General features: G+C 34.8%; 1 protein-coding gene across 1 annotated transcript in view; it reads left to right on the top strand.

The window, feature by feature from the left end:
• The window catches only part of SEMA3E (semaphorin 3E), a 233796-nt gene that overhangs the window by 180252 nt on the left and 31434 nt on the right, over positions 1–22110 (top strand). Inside the window, exons 6-12 of the mRNA XM_002917731.4 lie at positions 465–558; positions 11253–11372; positions 12475–12617; positions 13863–13977; positions 14383–14452; positions 17342–17486; positions 19677–19899. Coding sequence (XP_002917777.2) covers positions 465–558; positions 11253–11372; positions 12475–12617; positions 13863–13977; positions 14383–14452; positions 17342–17486; positions 19677–19899 — 910 coding nt within the window. The remainder of the gene's footprint in view (positions 1–464; positions 559–11252; positions 11373–12474; positions 12618–13862; positions 13978–14382; positions 14453–17341; positions 17487–19676; positions 19900–22110) is intronic.

The raw sequence follows: 22110 nt of genomic DNA, 5'->3' as shown, positions 1-22110 counted from the left end.
AGAAAATTTTATCAGTTTCTTTTGTAGACCCTTCAAAAAGATCACTAGCGACCTTTGTGGAATAGCAGCCCATTTCCATATTTATCACTGAACCTCCCTTTTGGTAACCTTTTTTTAGCACGTTTTCATTCCTTTGGAATGTTTACCGGACACCTCTCAGAATAACTAATACTATCTGCTCATTTGCTAAAAACTGCTAATAACATCTTTCATTTCATCACCTGCATAATTTTTGGGAGGAGTGAGAAAACCATATGGGCCTGAGAGCCCATATATTTATTTACAAAACCCCATTTCATCCTAAACAACTTGATGGTACTCACTGATGCCCTGTTTACAATACCTGTTTCACACAAGGTTAGGTTTTTATATGTTTTAACTGAGCAATTAGATTCTTATTAAAATCGGCAAATACATAATGGCTTTTCTGGTGTTTTTTGTTTTGTTTTGTTTTGTTTTTCAAGGATCCCCTGTTTCATCTGGAACCGCACAGGTCTGAAAGAGGAAGGGGCAGATGTCCTTTTGATCCCAGCTCCTCCTTCGTCTCTACCTTAGTGGGTAATTATTGTTGCCACAGACATCAGTTGGTCGTCAGACTGATTTGGAAACTTTAGTTAGGTTCTTTTGGTGTTCCTTTATATGTGTGGATGAGTCAGAGTTATTCATTGGTGCTGAGAGCAGTGGCATTAGATTCAAGCCATGCCAAACTGAACCAATTTGACTCTAAGATAAGTGCAGCTACTATGAGGTATGTGTGTCTCATTCTGAAAATACTAATTGTTACTTAATATCTGATATAGAACATCTTGTATTATGCCATTTATTGTTCAAAACATGCAATTTGAGGAATACTTTATAAAAACCTGGCCAGAGAAACTGAGCTATTGTAACATGTGTTACTTCTTTTAGTTTTAATTATTCTGTGACTTTAGGGGAACTTTTCATATTCTCTTCTTGGTGCTTGTCTGTATCAGTAGAATTCATCAGAAAGTCATCTCAATTGAGAACTTTAAAGTTATTTATCTAAATTCATGTTAATCTAGAATGTTAACAGTAGAGGTTGACCAGTTCAAACTTGCACTAAATGTCCACATTGAAATAATAGAATAAGCTGGCACATCTCATCTAGATTTCCGTTTGATTCCGTTTAATTAGAGAAGGTACCTGAGTACCTCACTTAAGACACAGTGAAATTATTTATCCTTCTCGTTTATATTCTCGGGGTTTAAAAATGGCACACTTGGCAAAGTACTCCAGCACTGTGGTGGTACTAATAGATGAGTTCCCAATTATAAAGTTGAGGAGAGCTCTCCCCGACAGCTAACTAGGTGCTTTGAGGAATCATTCTTTTCTCTGAGGGTTGCGAGGTTATGATACAAGTATGGTACAGATGTACGGATTTCTGTTATTACATTTGTAACACTCAGAGTTACAGGCTAATAGTAGATCGTCCTGTTGGCAGAAAATGGGAAGTGTATAAAAACGTGGGGACTTCCTATCCTAAATAAAGGGTTACCACTTAAAACTCCCCACCGATGAGTAATCAGAATACCATATGCTTGATTTTGAGTTGATACAGATATTCCTGTGTATTCTAGAAACTAATAGTCCCTGAACTTGTCCACACAGTTGATTTTGATGGGCCTTGCATCCCACTTTCTGCCCTTCCCCATCCCGGTCATGGTACTTAAGTTCATGTAGGTAAAGCTGCTTCTTATATATAGCAGACCCTTGAACAACAACAGGTTTGAACTTGATGGGTCCGGGTATATGCAATTCTTTTTTTATAAATACAGTGCAGTACTGTAAATGTATCTTCTCTTCCTTATGATTTTCTAAACATTTTCTTTTCTGTAGCTTACTTTAAGAATACTGTAGATAATACATATAATATACAAGCTATGCGGTTAATCAATTGTTTCATTATCCATAAGCTTCTGGTGAGTTAGTAGTTAAGTGTTTGGAGAGTCACAAGTTTTATGCAGATTTTCAACTGCAAGGTCAGTGCTCCCAATTTCCATGTGTTAGGGGTCAGCTGTGTATCTGTAGAGCATAGATCTTCTGTTAGCTTTAATTAATGGGGAAAGATTGATTTGCTTCAGCCCCATAATTTGAAAAGGCTCTAAAATGAGATTTCACACAGGAAGTAATTAAGTTCTATCGGAGCTTGCATCAAGAGATGTAATATTCTTAAAGAGTATAATTTTGTAAAGAAAAATAGTATTTTAAGATAGCTAGCGTTCCTCTGCTAATGTGTGTGTGTATGTGTTACTAACAGAATATGAGGAAGGGAGACTTTAAATATGAAAATAAGATTGCCTAAGTTTAAACTTCAGTAGAAATCAACATCTTAGGAGGGACCCTTGGAATGAATGCCAGATCCATAAATGTTAGAAAAGGCAATGTATGCATTAAAATACATGCATTTGACAGACAATTTTTTCTAATGCTTTTAGTGCTTTTTTGGGGTAACTTCATAAATTTAAAATTTGAATATGTTTGGAAGAGATTTTCTTATCATTTCTTTTACCGTACATCTTGCACAGAATAGGCCTCCTATAAATATTCATTGAATAGACTCAATATTCCTAAATAAGCAAAAAACAAATTTTGGGATATTATTCATAAGAATATTATAAGTGATATTGAAAGTGGAAAATTACAGACTAAACACTACTTCTGTAGTGAAATCCTAAGAAGATTAGCACACCATTTAATTTTAACATTTCATTTAAATGGTTTAAACAATTCTTTAGTCGCCCTGCCACTCACCACTAAGCCTCCCTGGGGCTTATTTATGCATGAAACCAGGAACTTAAAACTGAATTTTTTAAGAGGGGAAATATTACTGGAGGGACATTTCCAAGTGAGTTTCATTGAACTTCCAAATCAAATTACACTGTGCTGAAATGTGACGTGCTTGCCATCTGGGTGGCTGTTTTGCGTATTCAGAAAAGAAATCAAATCATAAGAGCCCTCCAAACTAAACACGAACGTTATAGGAATAATCCCTCCAAAAAGAAGAAGTAAAAATAAAATTCTTAACATTTATCCACTAGCTTTCATCCCAGAGTACCTTTGAAAGATCATTCACTCACTGTAGATACGCAGCAGCCGCTGAGACGGGAACCTGATAACCTATGTGAGCCAGCAACTCAGAGAGAGGAAGTAGGAATAATTCACCCAGTTGGAAAAACAGCAGGAATTTGGGCTGGAAAAACGGAGCTACCTGAGTTGAATTTGGCAAGCTCGGTGTAGCTTACTCTGACAGGAAAAGAATTCAGTAATGTGGTATTTTATGGCCACACATGTTCTCGGCTGAGGGGTTAAGACAAGACTCCAGCGAAAGGATGACCGTCTTGAGACCACGATCCTTCTTTGTTTCTTTGTTAATTTTGGGTCACGCTTACTGTTGAGTGCCTGTTGACCCTAAGATGCGCTATCATGATAAGAAACTCAAATTTAATACAATATATGTCATAAAGCTAACAAGGCCCCCAAGGGGTAAAAAAAATGTGCTGGCAAATCTAAGAACATCTTATCATTTCTTAATTTTACATACAGTTTTCAGTTAACTTAAATTCAGTTGGCTGAAGATCAGGTGAACTAAAAAGCTTACCAAGAAACTGAATAAAGAAAGATGATTTGCTGGGTAAAAGACAAGTTAATGAACATGTTTTAATTAATTTATCATTTAATTTAGAAACGGAATGTTAGTATCTTGCAGTGATTCCATGCGAAACAAGACTTAAGGAGTAAAACAACCTCCTTGTTTAGCTATGTTCTGAATGTTCACAAATCAGTCGAAATGAAATCATACATTAATTAGAGTTGCTCTCCAAATTCCACTTGATATTAACATAATTTAACTTGGTGGCATATAAATTCATATCACAGGTGCAATATTTCTACATGTTTAGCCACATTTTCCCCTGCTGTGATTACTAATTTTCTATTAAGAATGGTCTTAAGGAAGTGTCTGAAGAATATAAGATATTAAAACCTGGTTTTAAAAACACTTTGTTGAAACAATGAAGTATTTAGTAAAATAAATTGATGTATTAACTTGCCTATACCTTTTATTTCATCCAAAGATAGTACTTATATTGCTACCAAACTATTGGGTTTGGTGACTAGCCAAATAAAAATTCAGGAAATACAAATATATATATTTAAGAGAAGGGGAGAAGGGATGATGAGCAGAGGGAGAAAGAGAATCTCAAGCAGACTCCATGCCCAGTGGAGAGCCCAACACAGGGCTCTATCTCAGGACCCCACATCGTGACCTGAGCTGAAATCAAGAGTTAGACACTTAACTGAACGAGCCACCCAGGCATCCCAGGAAATATTTTCTTAAGTCATATATCATTTTGGCCAGGAAGGAAAACACTGGCTGACTCCTTTTCATCAGCTCTGTTGGATATAATATTGCAATATTCTTAATAAGTTTATAACACCTTCAGCAACTGCAGGATTTTCCTTACACTTTGCCCTCTCAATTCTATTGCCATTTTTATTGCCATTTTTTTTAACATTTCACTCTGTGTGAGATTTGTAGTTCCAGGCGTAATTTAATATTTACCGTACCTGACCTGACTATGCTACACAAACATGCATGTTACTAGCATTTGGGGGAAAACCACTTTAATTTGTCATGTACTTTTTCTTTGCTTTCAAAGCATTAGCTTTGTTGTTAGGATATTTTTAGGATGACTTCTCAAGTTAAAGACTTATTAAATTTTATTTTAGCAAATAACCATGAATAAGATATTTTAGGCATTGAAATTTTCTTCCTGCACTCTTTTTGGTCCTATGTTACACTTTTTAGAAAATAAAATTACAAAAGTTGGGGCGCCTGGGTGGCACAGCAGTTAAGTGTCTGCCTTCGGCTCAGGGCGTGATCTCGGCATTATGGGATCGAGCCCCACATCAGGCTCCTCCACTAGGAGCCTGCTTCATCCTCTCCCACTCCCCCTGCTTGTGTTCCCTCTCTCGCTGGTTGTCTCTATCTCTGTCAAATAAATAAATAAAATCTTTAAAAAAAATTACAAAAGTTTACAGCTGCTGAAATTTTCTTCTTGCACTTTTATTCATAATAATGAGACCTGTGTGAATATATCTCCTCGTTATATATTCTGTAAATTGAAGGTCAGTGTTGACTGAGTGAAAGGGAGTTGGAAAAATACAGAGGAAATTTAAGTGATTATTTCAAGCTATTAATAGCATTAATTTTTTAAAATAAATGTTCCTTTTAAATTAATTATATCAAGGACAGAGTTATAAATGAATAGTTCTGGCACAAAATATGACCCAATAAATATTAGAAAAATAAATGAAAAATCAAAAGAAGATAAAATGTATGTCTTTATAATTGCAACCTCTATAGACGTTAACAAATGAAGTATATTGCCTTATTTCTTGAATTCACCCCAATTATACAGAAGTTTAGACTTAAAGTCATTCCTTTGCCATGTTCCTGTCCCTAAAGAATGTCTGTAATTCTTTATCCAACTCTGTTGCTCTCTCACATTTGGCAAAATGCCAATTATCCACATGCTCCTTGTTGCTTCTGGCTATAACTACTAGTCTCTATGGGCCTCTTTGAATATTTTGCTTATGGATTCCTCAAAACAAACAAAAATTAAGGATAGAAGAAAAAAAAAGTCCAAACAACAGCTATATAACTAATAAAAGGATGTATTCTGCCTGGTTATTTTCAGCATCTTAAGCAGAGTGGGAGTGTGAACTGGGCTGTGGATGTTGGAATATGTGGATCATTCTTTTCCATCCTCATCCTCTCATGAGTATCTGGTTTCTATATGCAATGATGCCCGCTGTAGTCATTCTACAAAATAATGCATCTGATATTAGAATGATTTTCTAACAAAATTATATAGCTGTTATAAATTGAAGCAGTTACATCAGTCTTTAGCCATGTGCTGTCCATGAGGCAAATATAGTTCACACTATTTAGATGTGTAGATATTTATAACACAAATAGGAGAAATGCTTGAGTAAAACTTAAGAAGATAAAAAGCATGGAAAACTGAATTTTGTCTTACCAAACAGTTAAAATCTGTATTTCCAACTAAAAACTCAAATCGATTAGTAAGTATACAGTCCATGAACAAAGCTGTTGATAAGTTTCATAAAACATGAAGGCAGTGCAGTATGTTTAACTAAAACTTCAGAGTTCTGTAAAAAAGGAATTATGTAGAAAACTATTGTAATGACGTATTTTAACTTAGAATTATTTACAGTAGGTTTGTTTTTATATTGCCAAGAGTCAAATGATTCTTAACTTTCTTCCATATAAGCAGTTTAGTGTAGACACAGTCTTTGGGGGCTGAAAACATTAGGGACAAATACTGGAAGAAAAGAGTCCTTGTGTTCATGAATTAAAATTATTAAATATAGGCTTTTTAAGGAACAAAAATTCACGGATCTCTGTTATTCATATAAATGCCTAATAGTTTTTTCTTTCTTTTAGTATTTTTTCCTGAAGCATTTTTGAAAAATCAGAATCTTGTCCTGAGTTTTTATTGCATTTCATAGCTTTATTAAATATAAAAACCTATATTGAGAAATTAATTCATCGTGCTCTTCATGAATTTGACACTTATTGAGCATTTCTGTGTTCCAGACCCTGTGCAAGATATTGGGGAAAAGAGTATATAAGACACATCAAGAGGCCTATTCTAGTGAGGCATAATGTCAAACATATAAGCAGTTGGTTAATATAGTAGGGTGAGCAACAAGATAGAAATAGGCAGGGGGGCTATGGTTAACTAGGAATCATTACAGTAACAAAAGTTTAGTCAAGGAAGACTTCAGAGAGTAAGTGGACAATAGCCAGGTACATGGGAGGTGATGCAGGAAAGGAGATGCAGAATTCAGGCAAAACGTTTCCAGGCAGAGAGAACATAAAAGCTTGGCGGGCTCAAGAAATTATGTGTAGGTCTCTGTGGTTTTACAGGTAATGAAGACCATGAGATATTGAACAACAGATTTCAAGCTGGGGGCTTAGTATGACAGATTTCCAATGCAGAACTCTCCCCCCATTCTTGTGTCTGTACAGAGAGCCTATGTTGAGCATGACAATAGTAAGTTACATTCACCTGTCAGAACACCCTGTGGATGCTCTATTTTTTTAAATTATAAGCGCACTTGACCATCTAAAATTAACATAACATCAGTTACCATAAGAATGCAGTGCTATAACAAATGAAATGTAATAAATGCATAAAAATCAAGTTGTTTATTTATATTCAGAATATTGAAATAGATCAGACACCAGTTAAATTTATGGCTAAGCTAATACATTTATTAGCCATAAATTTAACTGGTGTCTGATCTATTTCAATATTCTTTATAGACATACAATATTCTTTATAGACATACAAAACTGAAAACTTGGATATTTCTGTTCTTATTGGAACTCTAAAACGTATTTTTTTATTTATATGAAACCTCTTTTTCAATCCATGAAAATATGATTTATCCAGATTTTTTTGCACTCTGTAAAATACCAACGTGTTGATTCACAAATTTACCCTAATTATATCAAATGGTTATAATTTTTAAGTTTTCAGTTGAAATATTGTACATATGTACTTTATGTATTTGCTGTAAATAGTATCAATTGTAATGATGCTGAAGTTGGCTCATTTAATTACTATTAGGTAATATTTGTGCCTAAAGACTTATTCTGCTTCATGATTTTTCATTAAAGTTTTTTTCCCTTAGGAAAATGTTTTTACCAAGCAGAACTGTTATCTGTTACTATGAATTTTATTTTGTTCTTTACACTGATAACAAGCTATGAAAGGAGAATCTTTCCCTTCTGAGGAAAATCTAACATTTCCAACAGAAACACATTTGGTTCAGTTTACACAGCATTGAGTTTTTAGCACCTGTCTGGTTTCTTTGAAGTTTAAGTCACACAGTTCATATTGTGTTATTTGAATTGTTCACAAACTGTTTTCTTTTATCTGAATACAAAAAGGGAAATTGGGTGAAATTGGGAATATATCATCTTTTCCTTTGTGCAGATAACTTGCCTTGGATGTGGTATTATTCGGTATCATAGGGCTGCCATCTAGTGTCTCCAAGGGGTACTTGTTTAAGTTTGTGAAATTGATTAAAACGAGTAGAACTTTGATAAGGTGTTTCAGATTGGGATAAGTGCAATAAAATTGTTGTGAACTAATATGAAGATTATGTTCCCATAATAGTAGTGTTTTCAAATATCAGAGTTTTATAAATGCTTTAAGAAATTAAGTCAAATCAGGTATTAAAAACTTAATAGAAAACTGTCATGATTTTTAAGAAATCTATTTTTTGTACTCATTGCGCATTAAGCATTCAGCCAAGTTCATATTAGAAAAATAAGTTTTGTTTAGAATAATTTTCCAAAATGGACTTTATGTTTTACATGGGAATATAATCAAGTTTAATAATTAACAACAAAAACACTTCAGAAGAATCCTCACTTTGGTTGTTCAGTAGTCAATGAACCCTTTTATGGGTCAGCTCATTCTTTCATGCCATAAAGTTGATGTTCCCCAAGGCCTTTTAATGAATTTAACATGACTCTCTTTTATCCATGTGCAAATAGTGCAGAATGCCTCCCAAGAACGGATCATATCCCTAACCACTGAATGCATTTTATCTCAAAATACGTTTTCTCCACATACAAATATAACTTTCTGATGAATATAACATTAACTGTCTTGGATATAAATTGCATTGCTTTTTTCCCCTTATGTTACCGAAGAACATGCTTAAATAAGAGTTCTGATACAACTTTTCCATATCAAAGTATATTTTAAGTCCAGAGCATCTTTGTTTTTCATTTTCTGTTACTTTCCTTATCACACCTCTCACTTAGCATACATTCGAGTGTACAGGATGAATTCAACAAATACAGCTCTTTTTTTTTTTAACTTGTTACCTGGAAATTTTTCAAATATAAAGAAAAATCAAAAGAGGAGTAAAATTTGCACCTTTATACCATTTACCTAGATTCATCAATTGTTAATACTCTGCCATATTTACCCCTCTCTCTCCTGTTTCTCTTATATTACATATATGTATAGTTTAAAAGCGAATTCTTCAGTGGGAAACCTAGATTTTATTTATCTATTTCCTGTATTTTCTTAAGGTGTCCTTAGTGGATTTTGTGAACCAAAAAAGCTATTTACATTTACTTTTCTTTGTATAAATGTAAATTAGTTTATTATTACAACATTTCTAAAAGCTTATTTTTCCTAAGCCTTCAAATTCAATTTATATCTCATTTTTCTATTTTTAAATCTGCTTTAACAAAAGCAATTATCTTCACTTTCTAAAGAGTAAGTCAGTTAACTCGAGTTGAAAATAAACTACTTCATGAAGTGTCCTTTTACAGTTCATTTGATTACTTTCTCAAATTTTAAACCATATAAGCATATTTAATCTATTCAAGTTTTTTCAAAGTTTTAAAGGCCTTACCTTCAAAAAAACCTTTTTAAATATTGAATCATTTTTAAAATGTAACAAAATTTATAAACATGAGTTCGCCTGGGTAGCTCAGTAGGTTGAGCGTCTGACTCTTGATTTTGGCTCAGGTTGTGATCTCAGGGTCGTGGGATCAAGCCCAGGGTGGGGCTCCCTGCTCAGTGGGAGTCTGCTGGAGATTCTCTCCCTCTCCCTCTGTTTCCCCCCCACACCCTGCTCTGTGTCTTTCTAAAATAAGTAAATAAATCATTAAAGAATAAAATGTATAATCATGAGATCAAGTTCTCTTAAATTCTGTTTATATACTTGGTCGAATTTTTACACCTATAATTTCAATAATTTTAATTCTAAAATTATTCAGTTAAATGTATTAGAGAATTAAAGATACAATTTGAATCCTTTTAAACTTTAAAGCATTTCAAATACTGTGTGTACATATTCCATATTTAACAGAAAACATCTTAATACCTTGAGTTCAGTATAATCATCAACTCTATATTTTGAAACCTGTCCAGAGTTACATGTTAATCATCATGAGAATTTTACCACCCTAAATCAAGGGTGCTGCTTCTATTGATCTGCTACTATCATTTGCTTCTTTTAGAGATTTTTGCCAGGGACAGGCCACTCGAACTGCGTATGCCCAGGACAATCCCTCTGGCACCACTCACAGGCACACTGCTTATCTTTTGTTGTCCCTTTGACAAAAGAGAACTGCAAGTTCCTATGCTTCAGAGGTGTTAGTCTTTCTGCAGTTCCCTTTACCTTTATTTTGTTTTTCTATTTGTTATTTTTTTCCTCTTCTCATAAGCTATTTTAGTGTCTTTCTGGTTATCTCTGAGGGCACATTGCCATTTCTTGAAACCCTGCGTACACTTGTGATTTCTTGGTCTGATTTTAAGTCTGGGTCCTCTAGTGCATGTTACGACTAACTCCGTTCATTCTCTTAACTGACTGATGAGATAATGAATTCTTTATATCATTCCCATCTGAGCGACACACTTACAAATAAATGACAACTAATTGGATTATTTACAACTTTGTCAGACTTTGTGGTTCCTACAGTAAAATCATGTTAATGGTGGCAACCTCTTGTTCCAAGAGGGATTTGAGTTAGCTGTCTTGCATATAATACCAATAATAATAATATAAAAATTAATAATAATACCCTGATGATATGAAGGTTAAAAGAAGTTTAGTAAAATAAAATGAACTAGATCACTTGTCAAATATTCATATAGGTCTGGGGTGCCTGGGTGGCTCAGTCTGTTAAGAGTCATACTCTTGATTTCAGATCAGTCATGATCTCAGGGTCATTAGATCAAGCCCTGCGTGGGCTCTGCACTCAGGGGGAAGCCTGCTTGAGAATCTTTCCCTCTGCCCCCACTTGTGCATTCTCTTTCTTTCTCTCTCAAATAAATACATCTTTAAAAAAATATATAGGTCTTAGTATATGCCAGCTATTATTTGAAGTGTTTGACTCTTTACAATACTTTTGAGTGCTATTCCTGTTTGGAAATGGGGAAACTGAGGCCTAGAGAGGTTAAGCAACTAGCCCAAGTTCACACAGCTAGTAAGGGGCGGTTGATATTCCATCCCTAGCAATCTGACAGTACGATCCATGCTTTTACAGTGGTATTCATAAGGTCATCTATACAGTACACCTGGATGTGTTTGATGTAATTGTGGCTTACAGATTGTTGTCAGATCCAGAAACAAATACTGACTTCTTTTTAACTGATGTTTCCATGTAGATAGTGAATTGTTTGCTGGACTCTATAGTGACTACTGGAGTAGAGACGCTGCAGTCTTCCGGAGCATGGGGCGACTGGCTCATATTCGCTCCGAGCATGACGACGAGCGCTTGTTGAAAGGTAGGGTTCAGGAGAAAAAAAGCGTGTATGTCAGAATTGAAAACAAGTCTAGAACTCATGGGAAATTTTCCATTTTGATAATAATAACAATACAGATATCTTTTACAGTTTTTACAAATTTCAGAATTTTAGTAATATTTAGTAATATTAACATATCTATAATGTGCATGTATCATTTTATATCAGAATGGACTGGCTCTGTTTTAAAACCAAATTGCCATCATAGCATTACTTAGAAATCAGGATTTAAATGAAGAAAGCAAACCAAATATATGAAGAGCAAAAAAACCTCCTTTTATCCAATAAGTTGTTTTGTTTTCTCTTGCCAGTTGGTATAATTTTGGATGAATTGATTGCTTTGCTCATTTTAATGGGATCACACACATTGTATTTAGAGACAAAATCCTAGGAAAATCACTAGCCATTCATTGACAGAATTCTTTGTAAGGATGGTGTTTATGTTTTGGCATACTCACCTGTCCAGGGATTAAAATGCCATTTAATAATGAATTTTTAAATTTTTTTCAGCCTTTTTATTAAGCTTTAGAGTGCATAGTCATTATTGGCAGCATGTTATCATTAAAATATTTGACGTAGTATATTAGTCAAGGGTTGTTCACTGAGATCCCTTAGACTACAAACACAAAGACTTAAATTTTCTACTTTAAAATTAAAATGGTCTTCCATGAGCTGCACTGGTAGATAATGTATGAATTTTAAAAATGATAAACTTCTCTACTCAAATATTGTGCATATATTTGTGTTGACCTTTTATATATACGGGAGGAAATTTGTGGAGATGATCACTATCGCGCCGCTAATCTGTTTTTTTGAATGCATTTAAAGGTAAGTTGTTCGAAATTGGTTTTTCCTTTCTTGACTCTTATTTTCCAATTAAAATGTCCTCTCCTAGTTCTAAACAAAACTGTTGGTTTGCAAAGAAAATGAGGGTATCTACATGATTTTACTGTTTATCCAAAATGTAGCGGAAAAGACTTCATTGAAAACTGAACCATTCATGTGATACGTAATTTATTAGAATAACGTAGCATTTTCTTGTGATAACTATTTTACTTTTCTTCTAATTTTTTTATATCTGCAGAACCAAAATTTGTAGGTTCGTATATGATTCCTGACAATGAAGACCAAGATGACAACAAGGTGTATTTCTTTTTTACCGAGAAGGCCCTGGAAGCAGAGAGCGGTGCGCACGCCATTTACGCCAGGGTGGGGCGCCTCTGTGTGGTGAGGACTGCCTTTCTCTCTCCTTCTTCGTGCTTATCTCAGATTTACCGTCAGGCCTTGGTGATTGCATAGTAGGCTTTCTACTCTAAGATATTTTATAGTTAAAAAAAAAAAAAGATTTTCTAGGATTCTGTAAGCTGCCTAAAACCAGTATTTGCTGTGTAATCTTTAGACTTCCCATCTCCTGAAAGTTTTATCTTAAAGAGCTGTGCCTTGTGTGTGATCTTCCTCACACTCAAAACCACGCTAACAAGAGCTGGTCTGTAGTTAGGCTGCACTTCTTCCCACACAGAAGTTTGAGCTTCCTTTTTATTTATTTATTTTTAAGATTTTATTTATTTGACAGAGAGAGAGACAGCCAGCGAGAGAGGGAACACAAGCAGGGGGAGTGGGAGAGAAAGAAGCAGGCTCCTAGCAGAGGAGCCTGATGTGGGGCTCGATCCCAGGACTCTGGGATCACGCCCTGAGCTGAAGGCAGACGCTTAACGACTGAGCCACCCAGGCGCCAGCCTTTTTAAAAATTAATTTAACCAAAGTCTTCTTAGTTTCTTTAGTCCACATTCTAAGTAATTTATGTTTCGTTTCAACAATTCACTCAGTTGATTCTGTAGAAAAAAACATCTGTGGTTGGTTGGGTATTCAAATAGGCTGTTAGCAAATGTTCAAAACCAACTGAAGTAGCAATATATATTGAGAGAAAGCTAATAATATTGCAAATGTAAAGTTACTTTGATATTTAAGAGTAAGCTTAAGAGGAAATTTATATATACATACATATGTCCATGTAGTACATTTGTGTGTGTATATGTATGCAAATATATATGTATGCACTGTGTATGTGTGTGTATGTATTTCAAGCTTTTTTTTTCTTTTAGAAAAAGAAAGAATGGATCCTTTCTGTATTTCCAAGATAAGCAGATTATTTATCATTAAAATAATATTAAAGTTCACTGTGTTATCAAAGCCACTACTTTATATAGGATAGACCACTCTATTAACATTCTTTAGTACCTGGAAAGTATATTTAATGGCCCAGAGTGGAAGTGTACTAACAAGGCAGAATGTGCAAAGCTCAAGGAATTTTTATGGGGGATTGCACGTATGGTATTATTTGAGGATTAGGCTACATTTTCCGGATTAAATTTTAAAAATTACATCTGTTCTCATCTGCACATCTAATAATATACAATTTGTTGTTGTTAGAAGCTCTTTAGGTACTCACTCGCCTGCTTTTGTTCGTTACAGAATGATGTAGGAGGCCAGAGGATACTGGTGAATAAGTGGAGCACTTTCCTAAAAGCCAGACTGGTCTGCTCAGTACCAGGCACGAATGGAATTGACACCTATTTTGATGAATTAGGTAAATCTTCTTGAGAGAATTGAATTTTACTCTTTGATGTGTAGTCCTCTCTTCCCCTCACTATCTCTAGCATGTATGGGAACTTGCTTCCTGCAATGAGTAAGTTTCTCTTCTTTTCATTGTGGCCAGATCCACATGGTGGGGTCAGGGGAGTTGCAGGAACAGGAGATCCCTCTGAACAGCTGACAGTCAGCACCTCGTTCCTTCCTTGAGTCCCAGCTCAAGGTCATCCTGAACAGCCAAGTGTTTCACTCTGTTGTGATTTGGTCACGGGCGTACGACTGTGTATGGAAAGAAATTGATGTCTTCAATCTGTAGTGGGTTCTAAGCTATTTTATGTCAATATATTTTCTTTACATGCAGAGAGGACTAAAAGTACTCATGTAATGGTCTTTAATTTTCCAGAGGATATTTTCTTGCTGCACACCACAGATCATAAGAACCCAGTGATATTTGGACTCTTTAACACTACCAGGTGAGAAATTTATATGATCTATAAAAACATTATGAAACAAAATATGCCTTACTCCTTTACTGTGTATGTAAGTAGGAAATACTGTGGACCCATTGTCATTGTCTATTATTTTATGTTACCAGTTTCTCTCCGTTCTCTTATATTTGCAGTTGTTCTTTTATTTTTAAAACCATGACCTCAATTCAGATCTTTGTTTCTGTTTGAAGCGCCCCAGCATCCTTCTGTACTCAATATCCTAATCTCCTTCCTCTCTGACCTACAACAGAATGATTTTCTTATCATAGTTTATAAGATATTACTTCCATGCTATTGAGGCTAGCATAATTCTTTTAATTGTTATGTAGTTTTCCGAGTAAGGTTTTCAATGCTCTTTATCAACTGTTAGCCACTCCGCTTTGGAAGTTTTTCCTATGAGATAATACCTTGACAGAATCTGTGTCTAACTCATTAGGGTTCCATCACTATGATTTTATTTACCCACCTGTCTTGCTTCAAATGACTTTCTCTTCCAAAACTGATTTATATCAGTTCTCTGGTACTTGTCAGTTGCTATCTGTAAGAAATATTCGTTGATATCTTAATCACAGAGTACTTTGCTCACTCCTTTAGCCAGGTTGTCCTGATCCCATGTGGATTCACAGCAAACATATATTTATGATTTGCCTTCTATGTTTTAAATTTAAATAAGGTGTTCAAGCTTAGGGCATATAATCTATTATTTTTCTCTTTAACATGAGAGTGTTGGAAAAATATGAAATGTTATTTCATGTGTGTTAATACATGAATGAAAAAATTAGAATCCATTTTGGTTAAAAGTTTACACATGTAATTTCACATGTAATTACACATGTAATTTCCTGAGTGTGTCTTTCCAAATAGGGGAGAGTGGGGGTGAGATGACTGGAATGAGAAATAAAGAATATACCTTAGGGCTGCTTGGATGGCTCGGTTGGTTAACTATCCAACTCTTGATTTTGGCTCAAGTCATGATCTTAGGGTCTTGAGATGGAGCCCATTGTTGGGCTCTGCTCTCAGCACAGAGTCTGCTTGAGATTCTTTCCCTCCCTCTCCCCCCTCCCTTACTCTCTCTTGCTCTCTCTCTCTCTCAAATAAATAAATAATTCTTAAAAAAAAACAAAAGAAGAATATACCTCAGTTCTTTGGACAGGGATAGAATGATCGAATTCCCTTCCTCTTTTGATTGCACTGGTCGTAAACTATATTATAATCATGTCTACCTTGTTTGCTCAGGGTCTCTCCACAAAGCTTTCATTTGTTTTTTCAACAGGTGATTCCTTATGCTCACTTTGAAAAAAATAAAGTTCTTTTGATAAATATTGTTCTATTATAGGGAGACCTTTGCTTCAACAGAGAAACATGGAAATAATTTTTCTCTCAGTTCTTCCTTGATGCAAAGTAAAGTAGTGAATATAGGTTGGTAGTTCTCACAGTCCACGGAAAATCCCTAACTTTTTTTTTTAACTTCATCTTTATTCTTATGCCAGTGAAGAATTTATACACTGCATTCTAATTCCATGGCTTTATATAATAAAATCTACAGGATAACCAGAATAGGTTCTTTGTGGGTTCATATGGTCAGTTTATAAGCTACTTTCCGAAGTGATAGCATAATGGATCTGTCTAGATTTCAAAGACAACACATTATTTTCTTCCATAATTTCAATTTTGACTGTTCAATTTATACCTAAATCTGAGGAAAAGGCTTCCCAGCTGTTACCTGACGTAAAGGTTGATATTTTTAGCGTGGTGATCAAAGGTTTATTGCCACTTCAGTTGCGAGACTCTCTCTGGTTTTCTCACTATCGCAGGCATTTCCAATTGCTTCAAGGTGTGTTGTAAAATGTGTGAACTGATGTCCTAAGACAGTAACATAACTGCTGTTCCACAGGTGTCTCCAAGTATAGGAACTTCTACATTTAGAAAGAACTGTGCATTGTGCGGAACACTTGCCCAAACGTTAATTATTTTGATTATCACAGGAGCTGGGGACATGTTAGAATTCATTCAGATCATACCAAATTAAGGAATACGGCCATATTTTTAAAACAAATCACTTAAAAATGTCCTTTCGCAGAATCTTCTTACAAATGCTGCCAGTGAAACTTGCTATCGTTAGTCATCTGCTGTCTTTATCCCTTGAAGTAGAACTTTTTATTAAAAAAAAAAAAGATTTCAGTTGTTGCTAGTTCTGGAGGTAAAGAATCTGAGTTTTATGTAATTAAAGTCATTTTCCCCCAAATTAATGTAGTTTAGTCCAGTCCTCTTTTCCCTCTGGTACAGTTTCAGTGGCCTGGAGGTCACGGGAGGAGGGGATATACAGCAAGCTTATTGATGCCTTTGTGACCCCAAGGTCAAGAATGGAACAAAGCCCCAAAGTTTCATAAGACTTGTTATTTGATCATATACACTGAAAAATCAATTAAAATTTGAACAGAATTAGCAGTATTAACAGCATAGTGATTAGGCAAACACCATCTACTGTGAATATGAAACAACATACAAGGAGATAAAGCTTAAAATGAATATTCAACTTGGGAATGAATCATTTTAAATATTCAGGCCATATTTTCCTTCATAAAAATATAAAAACATGGTGTAAGATTTACCGATAATAAAGTGAGGTGACAGATGTCACTTTCCTTAGTCTAACAATGTCATTTTCAGTTTATTGTAATAAGATAAAGCAATGGTAAGTTTTAGAGTTCCAGTACTTAAAATATTGCAGTAGTTAATATTTCTAGAATATCCCTTATTTAAGAGATTGCAACTTTTTTATCCAAAAGACTTCATCCTTTTCTCTGTAGTCTGAAGGGTGTGACTAGCTCAGCTAGTCAGTTCCAGAATAGTAATTATCTATTTTTTTTCCAGTAATATATTTAGAGGGCATGCAATATGTGTCTATCACATGTCTAGCATCCGGGAAGCCTTTAATGGACCATATGCTCATAAGGAAGGACCTGAATACCACTGGTCACTCTATGAAGGAAGAGTCCCTTATCCAAGGCCTGGTTCCGTAAGTTTAGGCATTTAACTAAGTATTCTTCTTTTTTAAAGGCTCTCTTAGTAATATTTTGTTCAGTGTTTCAGATGCTTTACAAGACTTCCACTAAACAATTAAGAAATTCTACACCCAAAGATATGCTTGATTACTTGTACAGTAAAGAAATAACCCTTCTTATATCTGGTTGTATGCTTTTTATTTAATGAAAATGTCTGTGATGAGTACATCTTAGCAGCATTATAAAGTATATATTATCATTGATATTTTGGCTGTCTAAGTAACCCCAACTGAAATTGTATTTTTAAGATACTGGTGAACACAGACACATCCAATAAAAAGAGCATCATATCCCTCCACTTCTTCAGAAGAATTAGTGTCACATGCAATTTCCAAGGGGGAGAACGTTATCAAATAATTACATTGTAATATTTGAGTCAGCCTCTAAGCTCCCTAGGCCAAACTTTCTCCTTACTTCTCACTCTAGCTTAACTGGATTAAGCTTTTTCTCTGCCTTGCCAGAATACTTAGCATCTCATTCAGTATCTTTGCTGGCTCCTAGAAGAAAAATGCCAATACAAATGTGCCACTAGAGTTCCAGAAGTTTTACCACTGGCCTCTGTGCACTCATGCTGCCGAGATTCTCCCTAACTCGCCATGCAAACTTTTGTGCTTTTACTTAACACATGTATCTAAAAATGATGATGACGGTAACAATGATGATGGTTTTGTATCGTGTGTCCTGTGTGCACAACTAAGTTGGCAAAATGTAGGCTCATTGTGTGTGCTCATGGACCATGGAGAAAGACATTTAACTTGTTGTACAAGTCGAAGTCTACACTCATATGAGCAGCTGGTGAAAACCCATCACTGTGCTGATTCCTCAAGTACTTGAAGTCAAGTAGGAACCGTTTCCACTTTGGATTTTGCAGAGCCAAAATCCAAAGTGGAAACAAACCTTACCTCCATTAACAAGTGTAAAGCTTTACCATTTCAATCATTCTCACTAGCTTAAAATTATTACTTCCAGTAAGACATAAAGTATACTTTATTTCACTCTATTGATTGAAATTACAATTTAAATGGAGAAAACCCACTCCTGTGGCTTTGCTGGAAATGCTTCTTGAAACCACATGGTATTAAAGGAGATTTGGAGGAAGTGACTGGTTACTGAACTGCTTCCAGGTTGGGCCAGAGTGTTTCCAATTATGTATCATGTAAGTACACTCCAGTGAAAAATTCAGGCCAAATTAAGAAACATGACCTGAATTTTAAAAAAAACCATTAAAAATGTCCTCTTTGCAGAATCTGATTACTACACTACTGTATTTATACCCGAAAGTGGAAAATTCTTTATCAACATAATCGTGCAATTGCTGCTGATTCTGGAGGGAAATTACTAAATGAGGAAGTGCTTAATAGTGAGCATGAATCAACACAGTTAAAGGTATTCCAAGAAGTAACTGAGGTGCTATTGAACATTTATTTTTTGAATCAGTGATTTAAGAATTCAGGCATGTTATAGCAAATATTTCTCGATTTCTCAATTTATTGTGTCGAATCCACACAGAAATAATATAAACTCATACAGATTACAGAACAGAGAGGGGTTTTTTTTTTCCCTTAATTAACACTAACAGAATTGTAATATAGGTTTCTTTGTTACAGCACTAAAATTCTATAGTCAGTGAGTCCATTGGAACCATCACATTATTATCTTAGTCTCAGTAATGGGAAAACTATCTTGTGCAGTTGTGATCTTTAATCCAGGGTGGGGGATTTAACACAACAAAGAGGCTTTTTTTTTTTTGCTATGAAAATAACGTTGTTTACCTTCAGAAGTTAATTTACAATGTGAAAAAATAAATTTCAGAAAACGGGGGCAATAATAACAATATTTATGTTGTTATGCATTTTTACCACCTTTGAATTTTACCAGTATTATTTAGTACTTCATTTTTCCAAGATTTCACTACTTTCTTTGTTTTTCTAGAGCTGCATGTTTGGAATAATTCAGTCTTTCTTTGCAATCTTTAATGCATATTTTATTTCTCTAATGATTTTATTTCTCTAATATGTGGCTACTAAATATGTCTAAGTGCAGTTGACTAATTGAACATGTCCAGTTTCCTGATTGTTTTCATAATTGATAATAAATGTGTTCTTTAGATTTAAGACAGAAAAAATTATCCACTTGTATTTCAGTGTGCCAGCAAAGTGAATGGTGGGAGATATGGAACCACCAAGGACTATCCCGATGATGCCATCCGATTTGCAAGAAGCCATCCACTTATGTACCAGCCCATAAAACCTGCCCATAAAAAACCAATCCTGGTAAAAACAGATGGAAGATATAACCTGAAACAATTAGCAGTAGATCGAGTGGAAGCTGAGGATGGCCAATACGATGTCTTGTTCATTGGGACAGGTAAAGAGATTAGAAAGTACTGAGACAGATATGTTGAATCTTAAAATCAATAACATTATTAGTATTTTAAAAACCTACGAACATATCTGTTAATCCAGTAGAACATTTGCACACTGCTTATTCCCTACAATGGAAGAGAGGATTTGGGGCAGTTACAGCACATAATTCCTGATACACAGTCAATACTTCATATCTTTGAACAAGTAAGTAAGTGAAGGATTGAGTAATTGATGTTAATAAAAACACTGGTTCCAAGCAGAACTTCTCGATGAGGAAGGAGGCCACCATAGCAAGGATGGCTGTGCTGTGCATCCCCCAGGTCCACTGCCGCCTTCAGCTGTTCAGTAAGGTCTCAAGGCCTCTTAAACCGTTTGGGACAGTAACTTCACCTAAATCTATCATCACAACAGTCCTTATCAGGCGCCATCAGAATCAGCCGTTTGTACCAAACAGGCCAAGTGATACTCGTAACGGAGGTAAACTTTTAGAGCAAAGCTATAATATCCTGCATTACTGAAACAAAATAATAAATATGCTAAAAAGTGATACTTTCAAATAAATCTACAACTTCAGTTAATTCCACATATTAGACCTAGCTTGTGGAAGAGAACTTGGAATCTTTTAGCATCTGGGTAATATAGAACAAATTCCATAAAATACTTTAAAATTCTATAGCCATTTAAAAAGACTTTTATTTTTTTTTAAAGATTTTATTTATTTATTTGACAGAGAGAGAGACAGCCAGCGAGAGAGGGAACACAAGCAGGGGGAGTGGGAGAGGAAGAAGCAGGCTCCCAGCAGAGGAGCCTGATGCGGGGCTTGATCCCAGAACGCCAGGATCACGCCCTGAACTGAAGGCAGACGCTTAACAACTGCGCCACCCAGGCGCCCCTAAAAAGCCTTTTAAATGATCATTTCTTTCTTTTTTTTATATGCATGATAATCATTGCTCCAGCAGTTGCTATTTAGAAGAGTAAGCATCCTACCATACGTAAATTCAGTCATAGACATAATTCTACAGAGACATTGCATATACGCAGATCAGGAGCCAGGACATAATATTAGTATTGGTGCTTGGGCTTCTCCAGTCATACTTTTTGAAAAAACAAAGATTTAAGTAAGGAAACATTCATCTGATCTGCAGAAATTGATGTCTGGTGTAGGCTATCTTTTATCCTTATTTTGGGAGGTTCATGTTAATGTGCTCTGCACTGTGGATTCAAGATTAACAAAGCATCACATTTCTTTAACAAACTTAAAATTACTTGGTCATGCATGAATTCACTCATAATGACATCTAGTAGAGCTTTTTTTTTTTTAAAGTTCCATAAGCAAGAAGAATATTTGATAGACCTAAGCATAAATTAAGCCTGGGAAAAGGTATGTTATTTTTCAATGTCCTAGAAAGCAGCAGTCATATACAGTATATCAGTCCAAGAGTGTTTTTGGAAATACTTTCTCATTAGATTGACCAAAGCTGTCCGAGAAAATTCCAGAAATATCAGATATATACTTATGCTATCATGTAAATGATGTTTAACTCAGAGATATCATTATACTGAGCCATAGCTTTACAGCACAAAAGAACATATTTGATGAAAGTGTGATGAGTACAACATTGGAAAATCCCACAAATTGTAGTTATTTTTCTGCATGTGTGTGTGTATGTGTGTATGTACAATACTGTCTATAGGGAGAGAAAGTCCTTCTTGCAAATCACTAGTTGCAAATTAATAATTTGAAATTCATCTTTGCTTTTTGTGTGGTATAATAATTTAATGTTTATTATGTGTTCTTGGCTTAAAAATCATAGTTTGTATTCCTTTTCATGTACTATACGGGTTATTGTACTAGTTTTATTTTAAACAAATTTTATTAACCCAACCACAAAATTTGATAATTTTTAAACAAATTATTTAAATACCGTATAATTCTTGGGTCATTACCTCCAAAGTGCTAAGTTTTTCTGAACTGTAAAGTTTTAGCACTGCATCAAATTATTCTTATAGGCAAGTTAGTGTCTTATTAAATTTTTTATTGAAAAGACCAAGCTGATAATATCAGGTATAATAAAAATTTGGTGGAATTTTGAATTATGAATTTAAATTTATAAAATTATTAATAATTATAGAAGCCAGATGATTAGTGCAAGAGTACTTATACTCTTTTCTCAGTAGTAGATACTTGAAATTTTTCTTATTAATGTATATA

Source organism: Ailuropoda melanoleuca, chromosome 1, assembly GCF_002007445.2.
Source record: "Ailuropoda melanoleuca isolate Jingjing chromosome 1, ASM200744v2, whole genome shotgun sequence".
Classification (NCBI taxonomy): domain Eukaryota; kingdom Metazoa; phylum Chordata; class Mammalia; order Carnivora; family Ursidae; genus Ailuropoda; species Ailuropoda melanoleuca.
Note: the sequence above shows the minus strand (reverse complement) of the source record. Positions and strands in the feature narration are given on the sequence as shown.